General features: G+C 41.7%; 1 protein-coding gene across 1 annotated transcript; it reads right to left on the bottom strand.

Annotated features, from left to right (window-relative positions):
- Positions 1–236: 236 nt before the first annotated feature.
- On the bottom strand, positions 237–7,236 carry LOC126485072 (uncharacterized). The gene is made up of 2 exons (XM_050108675.1): positions 7,116–7,236; positions 237–742 (listed from the first exon to the last, which is right to left on the bottom strand). The coding sequence occupies exons 1-2, from the start codon at positions 7,234–7,236 to the stop codon at positions 237–239; spliced, it is 627 nt and encodes a 208-aa protein (XP_049964632.1).
- Positions 7,237–19,425: the final 12,189 nt, after the last annotated feature.

Below are 19,425 nucleotides of genomic sequence, written 5' to 3' on the forward strand. Positions count from 1 at the left end.
GACCTCTGCAATAGTTCCTGAAGTCAATCATATTTAGTTATAAGTATGGATCAAACAGAATGTATCACATCTCTAGTAAGAGAATGCTACCATTTTGAGGTGAGAAAGTTACAGAAATAGATTTTGACCAATTGAAACAAAGAAATCTATCATCAACTTTCAGACCAAGTTTTGCAACCTTACATAAAAAACCAGATGAGTGTAAGGATGTAAGGAGTCCCCCCATGTAGAGGTTTCTACACAAACTTAATTGCATAAATACATAATAATAATTGGCTGCGCGGGGCCTCGGGAAACACCGACTGAAAACCGAGGTCAGGGTGCACGCCTGTGACCACGGGCGCAGCTTCTGGTACTGGACTCGACGGGGCGTCGGGACCCACGAAGAGAGGCAGCGTCTCCTGACGCTGCGTCGACGGCTGCTGAGTGGGCGCCGGACAAGGCGCTGCGGTGTCAGACTCCTTGGGGGTGCCCAAGGAAAGCGGCTGCAGGACAGACTGCACAGCCACCGCTTGGGAAGGCGGCCCGGCTGAGGGGTCGACGTCCATCAGCTCCGAAGGCGGTGGCGACTGAAGAGGGACCGCAGGCACCGGAGCGACCACCTGGGGCGCTCCCGGATGAAGCTGCGTGGGAGGCATCAACGGGACGGGCTGTCGGCGTGGTAGCGGCGACGGCTGCTGCTGCTGCCCTGGGGGTGGCAGCGAAGTCGGAAGGCGCGGCTGGAACCCGCCGCGGACAAAATCTGTGGACAAAGAACGAGCGGCAGAATCCGGGCGGCCAGCGCGGCGCAACTGGTTCTGATGCCTCCTGTGCACCCCAGTAGCACCTTGAACAGTATAAAAACCGCGACCCTGGACACGTATCACGGTACCACGTTCCCAACGACGGCGACCGTGATAAACTCTGAAAAAAAAACGGCGTCGTTGCGTGGAAAACGCGTGCGATGCTCAGAAGCGGCGGGTCGATCCGGGGGGTGCAACAACCGTAGTAGGGTGCAATGACGACGGCCGTGGAGAAGCTCCGCAGGCGAAGGGCCGTCGCGTGGCATGGTCCGGTACGACGACAGGAACGTGATGAGGGCCTGCTGATGAGAGTGCGTAGCACGAAGGCGGTCCATATGATCCTTGAATGTACGTACAAAACGTTCTGCTGCACCATTCGATTGAGGGTGGAACGGCGCAGTAAGAACATGGCGAATGCCATTGGCAGAACAAAAACTTTCAAATTCAGCAGAGGTAAATTGTGGACCATTGTCAGACACTAAAACTTCTGGAAGACCCTCAATACAAAAAATTGAAGTCAACGCCTGTATAGTTTGTGCAGACATTGTAGACTGCATGGGCACAACAAACGGAAAATTACTAAATGCATCTATCACGATGAGCCAACGAGAATGCCAATATGGACCAGCGAAATCAATATGCACTCGCTGCCAGGGACCGGCAGGGCGTGCCCACTCAAAATAGCGTTGAGGCGGAGCAGCTTGGTGTTCAGCACACGTCGAACAATCTGTAGACATCTGCGTAATCTGCTTATCAATGCCGATCCATGTACAATGACGGCGGGCAAGCTGCTTGGTGCGGACCACTCCCCAATGACCTTGATGCAACAAGTTGAGGACCTTGGATTGGAGCACTTGGGGAACCACTACACGAAGCTGGTCATTCTCAGTGCGTAACAGCAAAACTCCGTGCGAAACAGACAACAGATGACGTTGCGGATAATAGCGACGAACCACAGGATCCGATATGTCCTTTGCCTTGGACGGCCAACCACGTTGAACAAAATGTAATAGTAAACTCAGATGAGGATCCATAGCTGTCTCACGTGCCACCTGACGATAATCAATCGGAAAATCCCGGAGGGAGTGATGCTCATCGGCGTCAATCTGATGGCAAGAGTCGTCAGAGGAATCGAAGACATCATCTGCAGCAATCGGCAATCTAGAAAGCGCGTCAGCTTTTGCATGCTGAGCTGTAGGGCGATACAGTATCTCATACTGGTATTGTGATAACAAAAGAGCCCAACGTTGTAGTCTCAGAGCTGTCCGCTGAGGAACTGGTTTAGACGGATGAAACAGTGATGTCAGGGGCTTGTGATCTGTTACTAAATAGAATGGTCTACCATAGAGGTAGTGATGGAATTTTGTGACACCGAACACAATAGCCAACGCTTCCTTGTCCAATTGGCTATAATTACACTGAGCTTTGTTTAGCAATTTAGATGCGAACGCAATAGGACATTCAGTGTTACCGACTCGGTGAGACAACACAGCACCGAGGCCGAAAGAAGAGGCATCACAAGCTAACACCAGAGGCTTGTTAGGGTCGTAATGGACCAGACAACGATCATTCAATAAAGCCTCTTTAAGCTGCTGAAAGGCTGATTGGCAATCAGCTGACCACACAAACGGAACATTCTTACGGCGGAGACGATGCAACGATGCAGCAATCTGTGATGCATTAGGTATAAACCTAATATAATATGTCAATTTGCCAAGAACTGCTTGCAATTCATGCAGATTGCGAGGGGCGGGCAAATCATGAATAGCTGCTAAATGTGACTGGGAGGGATGAATGCCTTGAGCATTAATAACATGTCCCAGATACTCCATCTCCGTAAGGAAAAATGAACATTTATCGATGTTGCAACGTAGGCCTGCCTGAGACAACACTGTAAACAAACACTCCAAATTACGGAAATGTTCAGCAAGCGTCCGACCGGACACAACAATATCGTCTAAATAGTTGCAACACGATGGCACATTAGCCAGAAGTTGTGACAAAAAACGCTGAGAAACAGCTGGAGCTGACGCACAACCAAAAGGCAAACGCAGAAAACGGAACAACCCCAACGACGTGTTTATGACAAAATACTGTTGTGATTGCTCGTCGAGGGGCAATTGCAAATATGCTTCACGGAGATCAATTTTGGAAAAGAAACGAGCTTCCCCTAACTTATCCATCAGCTCGTCCGGTCTAGGCAAAGGAAAAGAATCAATGACAGTCTGAGGATTAACTGTCGACTTAAAATCAGCACACAAACGTAACTTGCCAGACGGTTTCTTTATAATAACTAAGGGAGAAGCCCACTGGCTCGCTGAAACGGGTTGAATAACACCGTTGTTTTGCCAACGACGAAGTTCATCTTCTACAGGTGCCCGGAGGGCGTGAGGCACTGGACGAGCACGACAAAAATCGAGGCTGAGCATTATCTTTTAACGTAATATGAGCGGCAAAGCTCGCAGCACAACCTAGTTCGTCTTTAAATATGTCACTGTATCGTTTACACAAATCGGTTATGCTGTCTTGAGGAACAACAACAGAATTAATTTGCAACACATTGTCTTGGATAGACAGGCCAAACAAGTCAAAACAGTCTAATCCGAAAATGTTTACACTGTCTGTAGTGCGGAGCACTGTGAATGAAACTGTTTTTGTATTGCCACGGAATGTGGCTGGCACGCTACATACACCTAACACAGGAATTTGTTCTCCACTATAAGTAGCCAAAGAATGTTTTGCCGCTGAAAGTTTAGGGCGGCCGATAGCCGCATACGTAGCACTATTTATGAGAGTCACAGACGCACCAGTGTCTAATTGAAAATTGAAGGTCTTATCCTGGATGCGTAGCTTCACAAATAGTTTATTACACTGTCTCTGGATCGGTGCAGTGGAGGCGGAAGACACAAAATCAGCGCGTTTAGCACGTGTTCGCTGCTTACGACAACTCGTGGGTTGGGCGGGTGGAACAACAACTCCCGCTTCACTTGCAGTCTGTACATTACTTTTTACAGCGTTTGAATTACGCTTGGGTCGCATAGCAGAGGGCTGGGTGGGTGGCTTATTGCGAACAAGTTTATTACCCACACGAACCGTGGAAGAGTCTTTAAATGCGACCTTCTGGGCGGGCTGGCTTTGAAGAACATGAATATCCATGGGCTGGGCAGCACTAGAATTGTTCTTGCGTTTACGCAAACAAACAGTCTGGATGTGTCCTTTTCTTTGACAAAAGTGACAAACCGCGTTTCTCAACGGGCAACGTTCACGAGGATGAGCAAGAACACACTTAGGGCAAGACTTAACTCTATCATTTTGCACACGCGGCTGACGAATGTGTTTAACCTGACGCGGCCGGCTAGTGTTGACAGTTTGACTCTGCCGGTGGGGCCGCGGGCGTGACATAACTTGCTTAGCACAGGCAATTTGAGAAATACATGGCTGATCTAACTCACACTCAGCATAGTCAAAAGTATCTTGGGCTTCAATGATGTTCATCACAGTCTCTAATGACGGGTCAGGCAACTTTAAGATAGCAGCACGAATACGAGAATCTGCAATGTTTTGAGTAATAGCGCCTCGTAACATGACATCACTGTAGGAAGCTCGACACACACAATTAAATCGGCACTGACGGGTGAGGCCCCGTAAATCTGTTAACCACTGTTTATTAGATTGATGTGGCAGTTTCTTTAATCTGAAGAACTTGAATCTGGCTGCTGCCACATGAACTCGCGACTCGAAATACTCAGCAAGCTTGTTAACAACAACGTCATAGTCTAAAGCTTCTGGCTGGGATTCCGGGAACAACTTACAAAGTAGTCGATAGACTTCCACGCCTGCAGTGGAAATTAAATAAAGCTGCCGCTCAGTACCTGCGATTTTGTAGACTGTCATGTGCGCCTGCAACTGCGCGAAATATTCTCGCCATTCTTCTCTTGATGCATCAAAAGCACGGAAAGGTGGTGCTGCCTGTGCTTGTTCCTTTTGTGTTGGTGGATTAGCCGCTTGTTGGGCGATTGCTTCCACCAGACTTTGTATTTGCTGGCTCTGTAACAAGATCAACTGTTGTAATTCGGCAGACATAGTGAACACAAATTAAACCAGCCCCCAAAATTTTATCGCTATAATAAGTATAACAAGAAACAAGTTGAACCAGCCCTGCACACGAGTTCGGAAGTCCTCGTCGCCAGTTTTGTGGCGGCGTTCGTAGCGACAAGCAATTCGCTGTAGAAACGGCTTACGAAGTCACTGCCACACTTTTAATAGCGGGCCGACCGGTCCGCTGGAACAGTGAACAGAAAGATGAAAACCCAAACACTCTGATTAAATAAGAGTCGGTACTTATCTTTATTAACGAAGATACAGCAACACAGTAGTGAACTCCGTGTCTACGTAAATCTGTCTAGTTCGAGTCGGAGCGGCTAGGTCAGCGTCGGCTGACGACAAACAACAACTCTGCTGCAATGAACACACAACTGACTAGCAAGTACACAATTCGGTGGCGAGTATACAACTGAGCGGCGAATACAGAACTGTCCTAGCGCTCGCGACTCCAGCACTTAAGAACCCAGAAGCCAGCGGTGGCGCGCGCAGACTCGCGGCGATTTCCTCTCTCGCTGGCGCTGCTTATGCGGACGGCGTCTGGACTTTGATGCTGCCAACCTTTTGGCAGCGGGCTCGGGTGGCATTACTGGCTAGGATATAACACATGTTGTTTTTGGTGACTCTTCACTAAGTTAGAATTTAGACTGAAAAACCTGCGGTCTCATCAAAATTAGATCCTGCACTCTCCAGATTTGCAGACATGCACTTTACCACTTCTTTTTTTAAGAAAGTGACACAGTTGTCGTCAGTGGTAGCAGGGCAAAGTGGACAGGGGTCATAACCTGAGGCCTGACCTCAATGTACTCATCACCCATTGTGACTGCTGAGTCAAGTTAGGAAATGTGTAGAAGTGGCCTAGAATAGGAATCATCAATTTCTTTTTTTCCTTTCATTTAATCCCCTCACAGATTTTATCAAAAGGGATATACTTCCCTAACAGCTCAAGACCCACAAACACTGGGAAGCATGGCAAGAAACAGAAATAAAATGAGGAGTAAAGGCAAAATCATAGAAATGTAAGGTGGGAGGTAAAGTGTGCACTCCTTCGAGCACATCTCCCATTCACTGGCCAGGCCTAGGGTAGTATGCTGTACCAGTCTGAAAAAGGGTGATTATCAGGCCCTTGAACCATATGATAGCATGGTGCTTGGTGAGTGGAAAATGCGTGTCCTTCAAAAGGAGAAGGAATTGTGGGCTGATCGTCATTGACGGGACACGGAAGTAACATGCCAGCATCTGTTGCATGTGTTCCCAGACATCACGTGTTGACGGACATGTGAGTACCTCACTGTGGCAATGAACATATAACACTGATTTGGTTATCCCAAATGGTGAAGTCGCTGGTTTGATGGGTATGATAGGTACGTTCAGTAAATGCGATACCCAGGTATTGGAGTTTGTCTACTGCAGGCAGCAGCAGTATCTCTTCATCACGGAGGCCACAAGCGATGTTCATAACCACTGGTCTGGCCACACTGAGGATGCTTCCTGGTATTTTTCCATACTGTCAGATCCATGTGATGGTGTTATGTATTTCCAAAGGTGTATGTGCTAAGAGCAGGAGGTCGTCTGCACATGCCTGGTAGCAGAAGATATGGCTACTCAGGGTGAGTCCTGTAAGGCCTTCGATAACAGGTTCAAGGGTAACAGTGAATAGTACAATGGACAGGGAACAATCCTGTCTCATGGTATGCTGTATTGAAATCGGTCCCACTTGTGTCCGTTGACTCAAATACTCGATGTGTCATTGGTAAATAGGCATTGCAGGGTGTCAACAAATGGTGGAGAGAAACCTTACACATCACCACCAATAGAAGGAACTGGTGTAGGACCCTATCAAAGGCAATATTGAAGTCGATTGATTCCAGTGCTGCACGGAGGTGGCAGGACGAAGCGAGGTGACAAGGTCCTGACAGTCGCCCTGGGCAGCTTGTAGGTTGTCACCATGACCAAGCAATATCTGCTCTAGCAAAATGATTGAGAGCAATACTGAGTTTATGCATGCTGCATTGTTAGAATAGTAAGTGAGAGAAAGTTTGGTGATATCCAGACCAGGGGACAGTTTATGTACTGGAATTAAAATGCTAGCCACAAAGGCTGTTGACACATCTAAGTTGGGACTGAGCAGCTTCTGGATCATCCCAGTCCAACTCTGGATCATCAGATCATGGAAAACCCATAAGAATTCAACCAAGAGGCCACCTGGGCCGGGAAATTTGTTCATCACACCTTTGGCGATAGTGTCTGCCACCTCATCCATAATGACTGCCTCTGCCAAGGATGTTGCCTTCTTAGCATCAAGAGTACATGCGACATATTGGACATCACCGTCAGATGTTGCATCATCCATAATCCTGTCATTGTAAAATTGTTGAAAGTGGTCAGCAAAAGCAGAGACAATAGTCACCTGTGTGCTGACGCAATTACTGTCTTGCTTTAGGAGGATGGAAATAAGCTGTTGACAATGACAACAATGATCAAACATGGTATGGAGCATAGATGATAATTCCTCAGCCACGATATCCTGTCTGCACGATCTCACGACCAGACCCTGAAGCTTATTGTATGTCAATGAAAGGAGCTCGGCCTTAATGTGCTGCCATTTCCTCTGCATTTTGAGTGACACAGGTAGCTCATCGAGTTCTCATCACATGGTGCTGTAGTAGCTCATGGTGTCTCAATGACACACAGCTGGTTCTTTCCCACATTGGACCACTTCCCTCCTGATCATTTGTTTGGCACAGTTGAGCCATCACATTACTGTAGAGGACTATGTGGGAACACATTCACAGGAATTCCATGTTGCTGTGATAAGTTGTCAACGAACTGGGTCATTTAGGAGGCAGACGTTAAGCTTCCGTGGCCCACGGCTGCAGCAGGCTGACTGCGGTAGAAGTAGGAGGGGTGTACAGTGGTCAGAAAAGGGAGTGGCAATTTCTGTGTGGTGAGCACTCTGGACTGGACAGTTTTGGGGACCTAAATGTGATCTATTCTGCTTGTACAATGGCTTGTAAGATGTGTGTGACTTTGGGTATCACCATGAACCTTCTCCCACGCATTAACAAAGCAGTATTTTCCACCATTCTGTGTAGTGCTGGACATGGAGAGTAGCTGGGATGTTGGTCTGTTGATGCAATAGATAATTAAAGTCACCTCCAATTATAGAGTGGTTGCAACAACAAAGGAAAAGGGGATGAAGTCTATGGAGTAAAAAAACAGAATATTGATGTTGGTTTGATATGCCTGACTGAGTATAGATTGATGATACACATTCCAAATATGGCGAGGGAATTTCCCATGCAGATAGGAGTATGGTCACACTTAGATTTGCTACCCCACACTCCAACAGAGTGGTACAAGTTGTATCCATCAAAATCTGGATTTTTTAAAAATATGCACCTCTAACCCTTTAACTGCTCTGGACATGTTAATGTGCACGCCTTTGTACCTCTCCCTGTGTGCTCTGAAAGTGTTTACGCGCACCACCAGTCCTTCTGCCTGGTACTCTGAATGTGTCTGTGCACAGACATGGTAAACACGTTCAGAGCACACAGGGACTGGTACAAAGGTGCGCGTGTCAACACATCCAGAGCAGTTAAAGAGTTAATAGGGTAATATTGTCATCCAACGTGTGAATCATTGTTTCAGAATTATTGTATCTGTGCTGTACTGTGAATCACATTGACATTGACTGTGACCGAGCGACGTGGCGCAGTGGTTAGCACACTGGACTTGCATTCGGGAGGACGATGGTTCAATCCTGCATCTGGCCCTCCTGATTTAGGTTTTCTGCAATTTCCCTACATCGCTCCAGGCAAATGCCAGGATGGTTCCTTTGAAAGGGCATCCATAGAGGAACAGGTGCTGTAATGATAGCTCTATGACATTGTCCGCCACTATCACTTTCTGATGACATCAGTTGGTGGGTGTTGTCCACATGTGAGGTGCTGTCATTCTAGTGCATGAGATTGTCACTAGTTCCTGGTATCAACCTTTCTTCCATTTGGATTGCTATGGTGAATGTTCTTTGCAGACATGTCCTTCTTCATAAGATGACAGCAGCGAGTCTCACTGTCTGGGTTTGAAAGCTTCCATCGGCACCACAAGGGAGCCAAGTGCTGACACGATGGTGAATCTGGTAGTGGTGTTGGGTGGAGTAGGATACTGTGTAGTGGCCTCCCTGTCTATTGGTCTCTCCACATCCTTCAAACAGTTGCTTTGTGGTGGCTGTTGTGGGTTGTGGTGGCTAAGTGGCAGGCTTTGTGAAGTCACAGTGTCAGTAAGCGCAGCTGCATATGTCACTGGCAGAGCAGACAGGTTGGGTGGGGGCTTTACGTTCTTAGGTTGTAATTGTGTGATCCAACACTGTATACATTCTAACTGGAGATATCCTTCCTTTCCTCATCACAATCATGTGTGGGTTTAGTCATACATGGTAATGGGTCTGCAGCCCCCAATGAGGACGTAGGAGCGCACATGGCCACAGAGATCAATAAACACATGTTGAACACTATCCAAGACAGGATATGTCTCTCAGCAATGTTGTCAAGAAACGTGCCATGGTGGCAGAGGGCAGTTATCACAGCTTCAGCAGGTAGTTCAAAGGCCAACTAAAATTGTTCAGACACCCAAATCCACATTATTGAGAGTTGGAGTGCCTTAATTGCCATCCTCTTCCCAGAAGCAGAGTCCTTGTCTCACCTCCCTGATAATCTTGTAGCATGTGACATCATTGATAATGTTCCGTACACTGTGCTGCTTATGGTGGAAACATGTGTACCTGTGATGTCCAATACTGATATCTTTACCTCGTCTCTTAAGAACCATTCCACATCGAGTGTTTTGTGTCGCACAAAGTTGGAGCAAAAGGTGAACTGTAACATTGCTTTATGATATTGGTTCACCATAGGTCCTGCTAGTACAGCTAGTGCACATGTAACAGCCTGTATGATCACAAACACAGGCAAATGTTGTCCCATGCACAGAACACAGTCATGTGTCCACACTGTAGCAATCCCAAAGGCAGACTGAAGAATCACTTCTTCTTCTTCTTCTTTTTGACTCCTCGTCACAACAGTGAGAGGAGAAGGCCAGGTTAAAATGAAGATGGCAAAATCTGTGGTCTCACTAAGATTACATCCCGCACGCTCCAGGTTTACAGGCACACACTTTACTGCTGGGCCACGACATCTGATATATATGAAGATAATTCATCTATGGGTTTCAATATAAGAGTTTGCAAGTATCTAAATATTTGACATATATCACCGTATCTTTTGATTGCATTTGGCTTAGAAACTTATATTTTTACATTTCCAAGGGACCATAGTCATTAGAACCTTAGATAGAATTCAACTTGTTACCTCTACCAGTTCCTGAAAAAAGTAGTCTTGACAGCCAGCCAGACAGATAAATGGATGGACACACGGACAACAAAGTGATCCTATAAGGGTTTAGTTTTTACTGTTTGAGGTACAGAGCTGTTTCTGTACATTGTTCTCTTGTTGGATGAGCAAAGTTATCCCTCCTTGTACAATAATCTGGTTGTTTATGAAATTGGAATATTGACATGTTCATTAAAAGTGATTCCACCAATGTACACAGTTCTCTCAACCTTTTACTGATGGATAAAAATTACATTCACCTGTTACAAAAGTGCCCTATTCTCATCACGCAGCAAACTGAAATCACAGCAGAAGCTATGAAATTAATAAAATATACACCTGGGTCCATAATCAACTGAAGGTTCTATCTTCCAAGAAAATGCTTTGATATGCTTGGTTTGCCATGGAATTATCACCAAATCGCATGGTGTTTAGAATATGACCAAAGTTGTTTTTCCTTGAGATAATCACATTAAAAAATGTGAGTGTGGCATACGTGCTTTTACATGTTGCTAGTAGTGCTTTGATTGTTTATACTTTGAACGTTTTTATGGTGGATTATCACCCTAGGAAATAAACTGGTTCTCTTGAAGCACAAAGATAAAAATCAATGCTAAAACTGAAGTACTAAAATTTACATGTTTTCATGTTCAACTACTGTTAGTTACATAAGGTTTATAATATTTATGATAAAATATAATTTAGTAATATTTGAAATGGTTCTTTATTTTGAAAGTAATTCTATCGTGTTTCTCAATGTCAGAAAAATATTGAGGATATTGACCTCTCTTACTTCCATGACAACAGAAGAAAAAAGTTACATCATAAGATAAAATTTGAACATGCAGCACAAAATTTCGAATCTGTTGCTAGGATGGTTTAGGTTTCATCTCAAAAAGTTTAATTTATTTTACCAATCTCATTTCATCTAAATCCATTGCCTTATCATTGCTTAACTTTTCCAAGTTATTCCACAGTGATATGAAGAGTGAAGTGTCTAGTCTCCATGTATATTTGCTCTCCTGGTTTCAACCTACTTATGTGACCCTCAACATTATACTTAAGCAAGAGCCAATGAACAATTGTCCCAGGAGACAATTTGATGTGCACAGTGAATGTCTTGAAAGTGTTATTAAGCCTTTTTAGTAGTTTCCAAGATGAAACAAAATTCCAACTAGCATTGTCCACTGAGTGAGATCTAGTCACAACCGTTTAAAAGAACAGACACCAAGCATTCATATAATTGATTCACTTAGTTTGGCAATGCGGATGCACAAATATGTTCACTTCCCGTGGGAATCTCAGAGTAGCGAACACAGTGTACACAGACAGGGACTGTGGATAGGTGGTGCTTGATGGGAATGTGGATCAGCCATGAGGCATGCCAAGATAGTCCACGAAGTTGATTGTAGATTGTATTTTATTGGTCCTGTTGTCTACATAGCAGCTTATGCATAAGACATTGGACAAGTCAAGTTATAAATATACAGGCTGAAAGTAATTTCAAGGCGTACATATTTAAGCTTACAATAATACACTTTACACACAAGTATTTATATAACACATTTCATAAATTTAAATATTCTTCAATGGAATAAAAGCAGTGATGCTGTAAATATGACTTTAGAGATTTTCCAAATGTATTGACCTCAGTGATAGCTTTTATGTTTTCAGGAAGTTTGTTATAAAGCTTAACTCCCATGTGAAAAGTACCTTTTTGGCACAGTGCTGTGCTGATTTGAGTCATATGTAAGTTCCTGTTTTGTCTGGTAAAGTGCTCATGTATATCACAGTTTTTTTGTAGCCTCTGGTCCTTGCCTATTACATTTAATTTAAAGAACAAAAGGGTTTCCATAATGTATACACACGGTAATGGGGGAATACCAGATTTCTTAAACAGGGGTTTACAAGAGTCTCTAGGCTTGCACCCAAACAAGATTCTAATGGCCCTTTTTTGTAGTTTAAAAGTGCTATTAGCTATTTTAGAGTTTCCCCAGAAGGTGACCCCATATCTAAGACGAGAATGAAAGTACGCATGATATGCATTCATTACTGTTTTCTCACTACAGCATGATTTTAGTGAACAAAGAAGATAACATGTTTTGCTCAGTTCTGTATTGAGACATTCAATATGCTTATTCCATCTGATGTTACTCTGCAGCCAAAGTCCTAAGAATTTGGTTTCAGTACTGTTACCAACTGGTTCGTCATTGATAGAGACTGATGGGATAAACATGTCCTTGTTAGGAACATTGTGGAATTTTAGAGCAACAGTTTTCTTACTGTTTATTACAAGCTGGTTACTCTGTGCCCAGCTGCTAAGTTGTTTCGTGACCATGTTTACTGTCTGCTGTAACTGTTCATCGTTGTCTCCTTTTAATAGAATCGTGGTGTCATCTGCAAATATGATTGATTTGTGTGCATCAATATTTAAGCTTAGATCATTTATGTACAGAAGAAACAGAAGGAGTCCCAATACGGATCCTTGGGGTACACCACATTTTATTTGTTTATAGTCAGATAAGTGATTAGATACAGTTTTTAGTTCAATATCTGTGTGCTTGACGCACACTGCCTGCATACGATTTGTCAGGAAGGAACTGATCCACTTGTTGGACAGACCTCGAATACCATATCTTTCTAGCTTTGATAGCAGAATTTTATGGTCCACCATGTCAAATGCTTTTGACAAGTCAATAAAGACTCCTATTGTTTCCTGTTTTTTGTCCATCAGGTTTAGGATGGAATTGATGCACTCATAGACAGCAGTTGTCGTTGACCTCTTATTTCTGAATCCATGTTGTTCATTACATAGGATGCTGTTTTTATTTATAAATTTCATAAGTTTCTCATACATAACTTTTTCCAGTACTTTAGAGATGCAGGAGGAAATTGTGATGGGTCTGTAGTTATTTACATTGTCTTTATCCCCTTTTTTATATACAGGAATAACTTTTGATGTTTTTAACACATCAGGGAAAGTGCCTGCCTGACGTGAGCAGTCGCATAAATGTGTGAGTACTTCAATTAGGTTTGATGCGCTCTTCTTTAACATTGTTGCAGATATACCATCAATACCTGCCGATTTGGAATTTCTTAGTCCTTTTATTGCTTTAGCTACTTCATCTTGTGAAACAGAACTGATGTACATTGATCCTCTACATGTACTTATTTTATATTCATTTGCCTGGATGCTCTTAAAGTTTGATTGTAACATATTTTCAGCAACACCTGTGAAAAAGTTGTTAAATGTGTTAGCTACTTCTAAGGGGTTTGTTACTTTTTTATTTTTATGTGATAGTGTTATATTTTTCCAAGGTTGTCTGTATTCTCCACATTCTTTTTTTATAACACTCCACATAGCCTTTGATTTATTAGCTGAATTATAAATGATTTCATCATTATGCATTATTTTTGCTGCTTTTATTACTTTTCTTAATATTTTGGAGTATTTTTTATAGTATGCGCGTACTACAGGTGAGGAATTTTTTGAGTTACATATTTCATGAAGTAGTCTTTTCTTCTGGCATGAAACCCTTATTCCCTTTGTGATCCAGCTGTTTGTTCTAGAGTTTCCCCGTATGGTTAATGTTTTCAGTGGGAATGCAAGTTCAAAGAAATGGGTTAATGTATCAATGAAAGTGTCGAATTTTTCATTTATATCATTCATTTTGTACACTCCTAGCCATTTTTCTTTCTGTAATAAGTTGTTGAAGTAGTTCACATTATGCTGATTATAGCTTCGATATGCTGTTCTAAGAGACATGTTGTTAATAATACTGCCTCGTACTTTTATGCTTAATATTTGAGCAAGACGATCACTAAATTGAAAATTTTTAGTGAGGTGTTGCGTAAACTCTTCTTTACTAGAAACTGATCAAGAGCTGTTTGACAAGTTTCTGATACTCGGGTAGCTGCTTTTACTTCAGCCTTTAAATTGTAGGACGTTGCAAGGTTCAAAATGGTCTCCCTATTTCCACTATTCGTGAGGAAGTCAATATTGAAGTCACCACAGATTATCAATTCACAATCTATTTTATTTACTTTATTTAGCAATGACTCCATTTTGTTTAAGAAAAGTTCAAAATTCCCGGACGGTGATCGGTAAACTGTAGCAATAACCAGGTTGAACTGAGTAATTTTTATAGCTGCAATTTCATAATCCTTTTCGACATTTGCCCTAGTTAAGTCAGGTAGTGTAATAAAATCTACATTTTCCTTTGTGTAAATTGCTACCCCACCCTGTTTGCTGTTTTTCCTGCAGTAGTAAGCAGCCAAGACAAATTTGCTTATTTTCGTATTCTGGATTAATTCTGGGTTAACCCAGTGCTCAGAAACGCATAACACTGAGATATCATTAAGTTCATGTGTTAATAGAACGTTAATTTCATCGATCTTATTACGCAGGGATTGCACATTATGGTGATAAATTTTTAGTTCGGGCGTATTCACGATTTGGTAATTGGGAATCATATTTACAGCATCACATACCTCTAGTTTAAATTAGGAACCTCAGCAGCGTTGTATTTTCATTCTTCTTTCTTGTTTATTTTATTTTCCTCGCTGTTGGAAGGATGTTCAGGAAGCTGATAAATTGTTCTATCCCTTACAAGTCTTTCTTTGATTATTTCACTAACACGATCACAAACAAATCTTTTCCCGCAATAATGCTGTGTCCAGATGACACAGTGGTTAATGCACCTCCCTAGTAAGTAGGAGATCCCAGGTTTGAATCCCAGTTCAGTACAAATTTTCACTCATTGCCACTGATTCCACCTAATGCCCCAATGCAGCTGACAGCAGCAATTGCCTTCCTTTCTCCCCATCTCCACTTTCAGTTTACACATAATTTAAAACAGCAGTATGTTTCACCACTTCACCTCAAGAAATTGTGTACAAATGTTGGGATAGCTAGAGGGGCTGTTGGTGTGAAACAACCAAGAAATAGATTATGAGAAAAGTGCACCACCTGGGAAAAATTGCATAGAAATTTGTTCCTACACTCACCTAGGATAGCCTCTTCTTGTTACTTTGGTTTCTCTCTGTCTTAAGCAGTCTGAAAATTGAAAAACTTATTTATTCACAAAGCATCACCAGCAGTTATATTCTAAACATTATATGTAGTCAGTACTTTTCGCCTCTTTGGTTTTTATGGAATGAATGACAGTGTTGCTTAAGAATGACATACTTGACACCTTACTGTTCACACTTTTTTTTCCTTGTTTCATCTTCTCATCTCACTTGCCTTTCCTTTTGTGTTATTGGAATCTGGAATCAAACTTGCACTGCAGTGATTCTCTTATCTAATTATGTTCATGGCTTTTGAGTCCTATTTTCCAGTAATTTCAAAAAATTCCCTTGTATGATTTGCATTTTTTGTCTGAAGCTATATGTTATTCACAGCATATGATATTTGTTTACCAAATGCCAACATCTTCAAACAGTGGCATGTTGTCTTTTCATTGGAGTTATTACATACAAGAGGTGGCATTAATGCAAGCATTCATAACAACTTCCCGGATTGGTTAAAATGACCCCCGTAAATTTAGTTGATATTTTCTTGTTATTTAGATTAAATTTTCTGAAATTATACTCATTTATGGGATGACATAGAGATACCAAATTTATGGTTTTGAGTTGAGGAAGCTTGTTCCAACAGAAACTGCAGTTAACTTCACCATTCATGTTGCAAATTCTTTGGCTCGGTAATGATCGGGACAACAAGGGAGGGTTGTAAATTGCAATTGTGCACTGGATTAGCGGTAAAGTGTTCAGCCTTCAGACAGAATAGTGCATTAGGTTTCAGTTTTAATCTCACTGGAGACAAGATATCCACCTCTTCTCTGAAAGAGCCACTAGCAGGCAGATGGTCAATCAGCAAAGAAATTCTAAAATAACTTCTCTCCCATACAGCTGGTCGCCACTTTGGTTCTGCACCTTTTAGATCTAAAAGTGAAAAAATAGCTGAATTTCACACTTGTTAGGGCCTGCTTTTCCAGCTTCTGTCAATTGCATTGACCTAACTATGGCACTGGGTGATTTGCTAGCAAGATGTTATATATATACCCATATCTGCTACATTTTCGTACTTTCTTCATAGTCCTTTAAACCTGTATCAGTATGAATGTGGACTGAATGTAGAGACAGACTATTTCAAAGCAGAAAGTGTGTATTATTCTGTTAATTCACATAATTTGCAATACCATACTTTAAAATAAAATAAAATAAAATAAATTTTAAAAAAATTTCATGACATTATCAAGATAAGTTGTAATTCATTTATATTAGTACAGTGCATACTAAATAGTGTCTTTTCATTAGTTTGTTGATCATAGAAGATAAATGTATGAGATTAATAAATTAGCAGCAATATAGTCTCCCCCATTATGTAAAACAATCTGATAATGTCAGACAGTTTTTCGACTTCATACAGGGCTTCATATTCTTGCATGTTGTGCTGTGTTAACAGACAGAAGCTATACAATCTAGCACAAGACACTATGCTGTCCAGATTTATGATACATGGTGTGGTCAGCTGTCTAAAATGAGTAGAAAACTGGATAACACTGCAACAAGTGGTTTTTTTCATCTCTGTGCTTCTGATCATGGGTAATACTTATCTAGGGATAATTTTTATGGGCACTGACAACAACCTACACCATTAAACAAGAACAGAAAGGCTGACAAATATTTTTAAGAAGACTTCCTAACATTCAAATTTATCTTAGCATGTTTATCTTTTGAGAAAAGCTGTTCTCGATTGTGCCAGTCTACGTTGTACATCCCTTTTACTTCTGCCACCATCAGGTATTTTGCTGCTTACATAACAAACCTCACTCTGCATCACCTGAGTTAATCCAACCACAGTTTATTGATTTCTATTTTTGTCTATGCATCAAAAGAACAATAAATGTCATCTACATGTAATGTTTACTGCATGGTCACTCAGGAAACTTTGCCAATAAATGCAAACAGAGACTGGTGAATGAGCTTTTCAATTTGCAATATATTTCAGGTTGAAAGAAATAAAATAATAATAAGAGCAGTATGTTTACCAGTTTGAGTGTAGGCAGGATTGATATAGTGTCCTGAAGATGGTACAGTTTCTCTCAGTTTACTACCTGATTGATACTAAAGGCATTGTTAATAAAAAAAATATTGGGCTATTCATAAGGGAATTACTGTCAAGCTGTAATCAATAAAATACCTTGCTATGTTAAGCCCATTCAGTTTATGGCTAATGTTAATTTCGCCCCATTTCTTGAAGACATACTTAATGTATTCCAAACTTCTCTCACTGTTCCCTGCCTTGTTGACTTCAGAAAGTGGATTAGTTTGGCAGTCAGGACTCAATGCAGAAGCCCTTCATTGTTGTACACCATAAAATTGTTTGAGTTGTTATTTTCTTCATACAGTGATTCAAAAATAAAAAATATCTGAAATTTGTAGAGCACAGCATCTCACACTAGCCTGGATTTCCGAATCTGATCTTGCATGATTCCATCTAGGAAACTGCATTATTCTTGCCACAAGTGTAGTCAAAACTTTGCAGTACTGTAGGCATTGTTTGGCAACTCCATTGCTTAAAAATTATTTTTATGTGTGGGAATGATTGATCCTGCAAAATTAACTGAACTGTTTCTTGTCAACTCGATGAAATAATTTGAATGATTCTCACCTAAGATATGAATTTGAGTTAGTAAACCAAATGTTTTGATTTCAAAATAGTCGTTTCATATGTGAGTGAGCTACCCCTACTCTCATCTATCACATTATGAGCCATCTACGTCAGTTCCAGCTCTAGCAATGAGAGAGTGTTTGCTACAGAAGTGTTTTTTTTATCTGCATTGTTGTAAAGTGCTGCCTTTCTAAAACTGTAACTGTTTTCAAAATGTTGTTGTTGTTGTTGTTGTTGTTGTTGTTGTTTTAGTCTTCAGTCCTGAGACTGGTTTGATGCACCTCTCCATGCTACTCTATCCTGTGCAAGCTTCTTCATCTGCCAGTACCTACTGCAACCTACATCCCTCTGAATCTGCTTAGTGTATTCATCTCTTGGTCTTCCTCTACGATTTTTACCCTCCACGCTGCCCTCCAATACTAAATTGGTGATCCCTTGATGCCTCAGAACATGTCCTACCAACCGATCCCTTCTTCTAGTCAAGTTGTGCCACAAACTTCTCTTCTCCCCAATCCTATTCAATACCTCCTCATAAGTCATGTGATCTACCCATCTAATCTTCAGCATTCTTCTGTAGCACCACATTTTGAAAGCTTCTATTCTCTTCTTGTCCAAACTATTTATCGTCCATGTTTCACTTCCATACATGGCTACACTCCATACATATACTTTCAGAAATGACTTCCTGACACTTAAATCTATACTTGATGTTAACAAATTTCTCTTCTTCAGAAACAATTTCCTTGCCGTTGCCAGTCTACATTTTATACCTTCTCTACTTCGACCATCATCAGTCATTTTGCTCCCCAAATAGCGAAACTCCTTTACTACTTTAAGTGTCTCATTTCCTAATCTAATTCCCTCAGCATCATCCGACTTAATTCAAGTACATTCCATTATCCTCATTTTGCTTTTGTTGATGTTCAACTTATATCCTCCTTTCAAGACACTCTCCATTCTGTTCAGCTGCTCTTCCAGGTCCTTTGCTGTCTCTAACATAATTACAATGTCACCAGCAAACCTCAAAGTTTTTATTTCTTCTCCATGGATTTTAATACCTACTCCAAATTTTTCTTTTGTTTCCTTTACTGCTTGCTCAATATACAGATGGAATAACATGGGGGAGAGGCTACAACCCTGTCTCACTCCCTTCCCAACCACTGCTTCCCTTTCATGTCCCTCGACTCTTATAACTACCATCTGGTTTCTGTACAAATTGCAAATAGCCTTTCGCTCCCTGTATTTTACCCCTGCCACCTTCAGAATTTGAAAGAGAGTATTCCAGTCAACATTGTCAAAAGCTTTCTCTAAGTCTACAAATGCTAGAAATGTAGGTTTGCCTTTCCTTAATCTAGCTTCTAAGATAAGTCGTAGGGTCAGTATTGCCTGACGTGTTCCAGTATTTCTACGGAACCCAAACTGATCCTCCCCGAGGTCGGCTTCTACTAGTTTTTCCATTCGTCTGTAAAGAATTCAC

This window comes from Schistocerca serialis, chromosome 6 (genome assembly GCF_023864345.2).
Source record: "Schistocerca serialis cubense isolate TAMUIC-IGC-003099 chromosome 6, iqSchSeri2.2, whole genome shotgun sequence".
Classification (NCBI taxonomy): Eukaryota; Metazoa; Arthropoda; class Insecta; order Orthoptera; family Acrididae; genus Schistocerca; species Schistocerca serialis.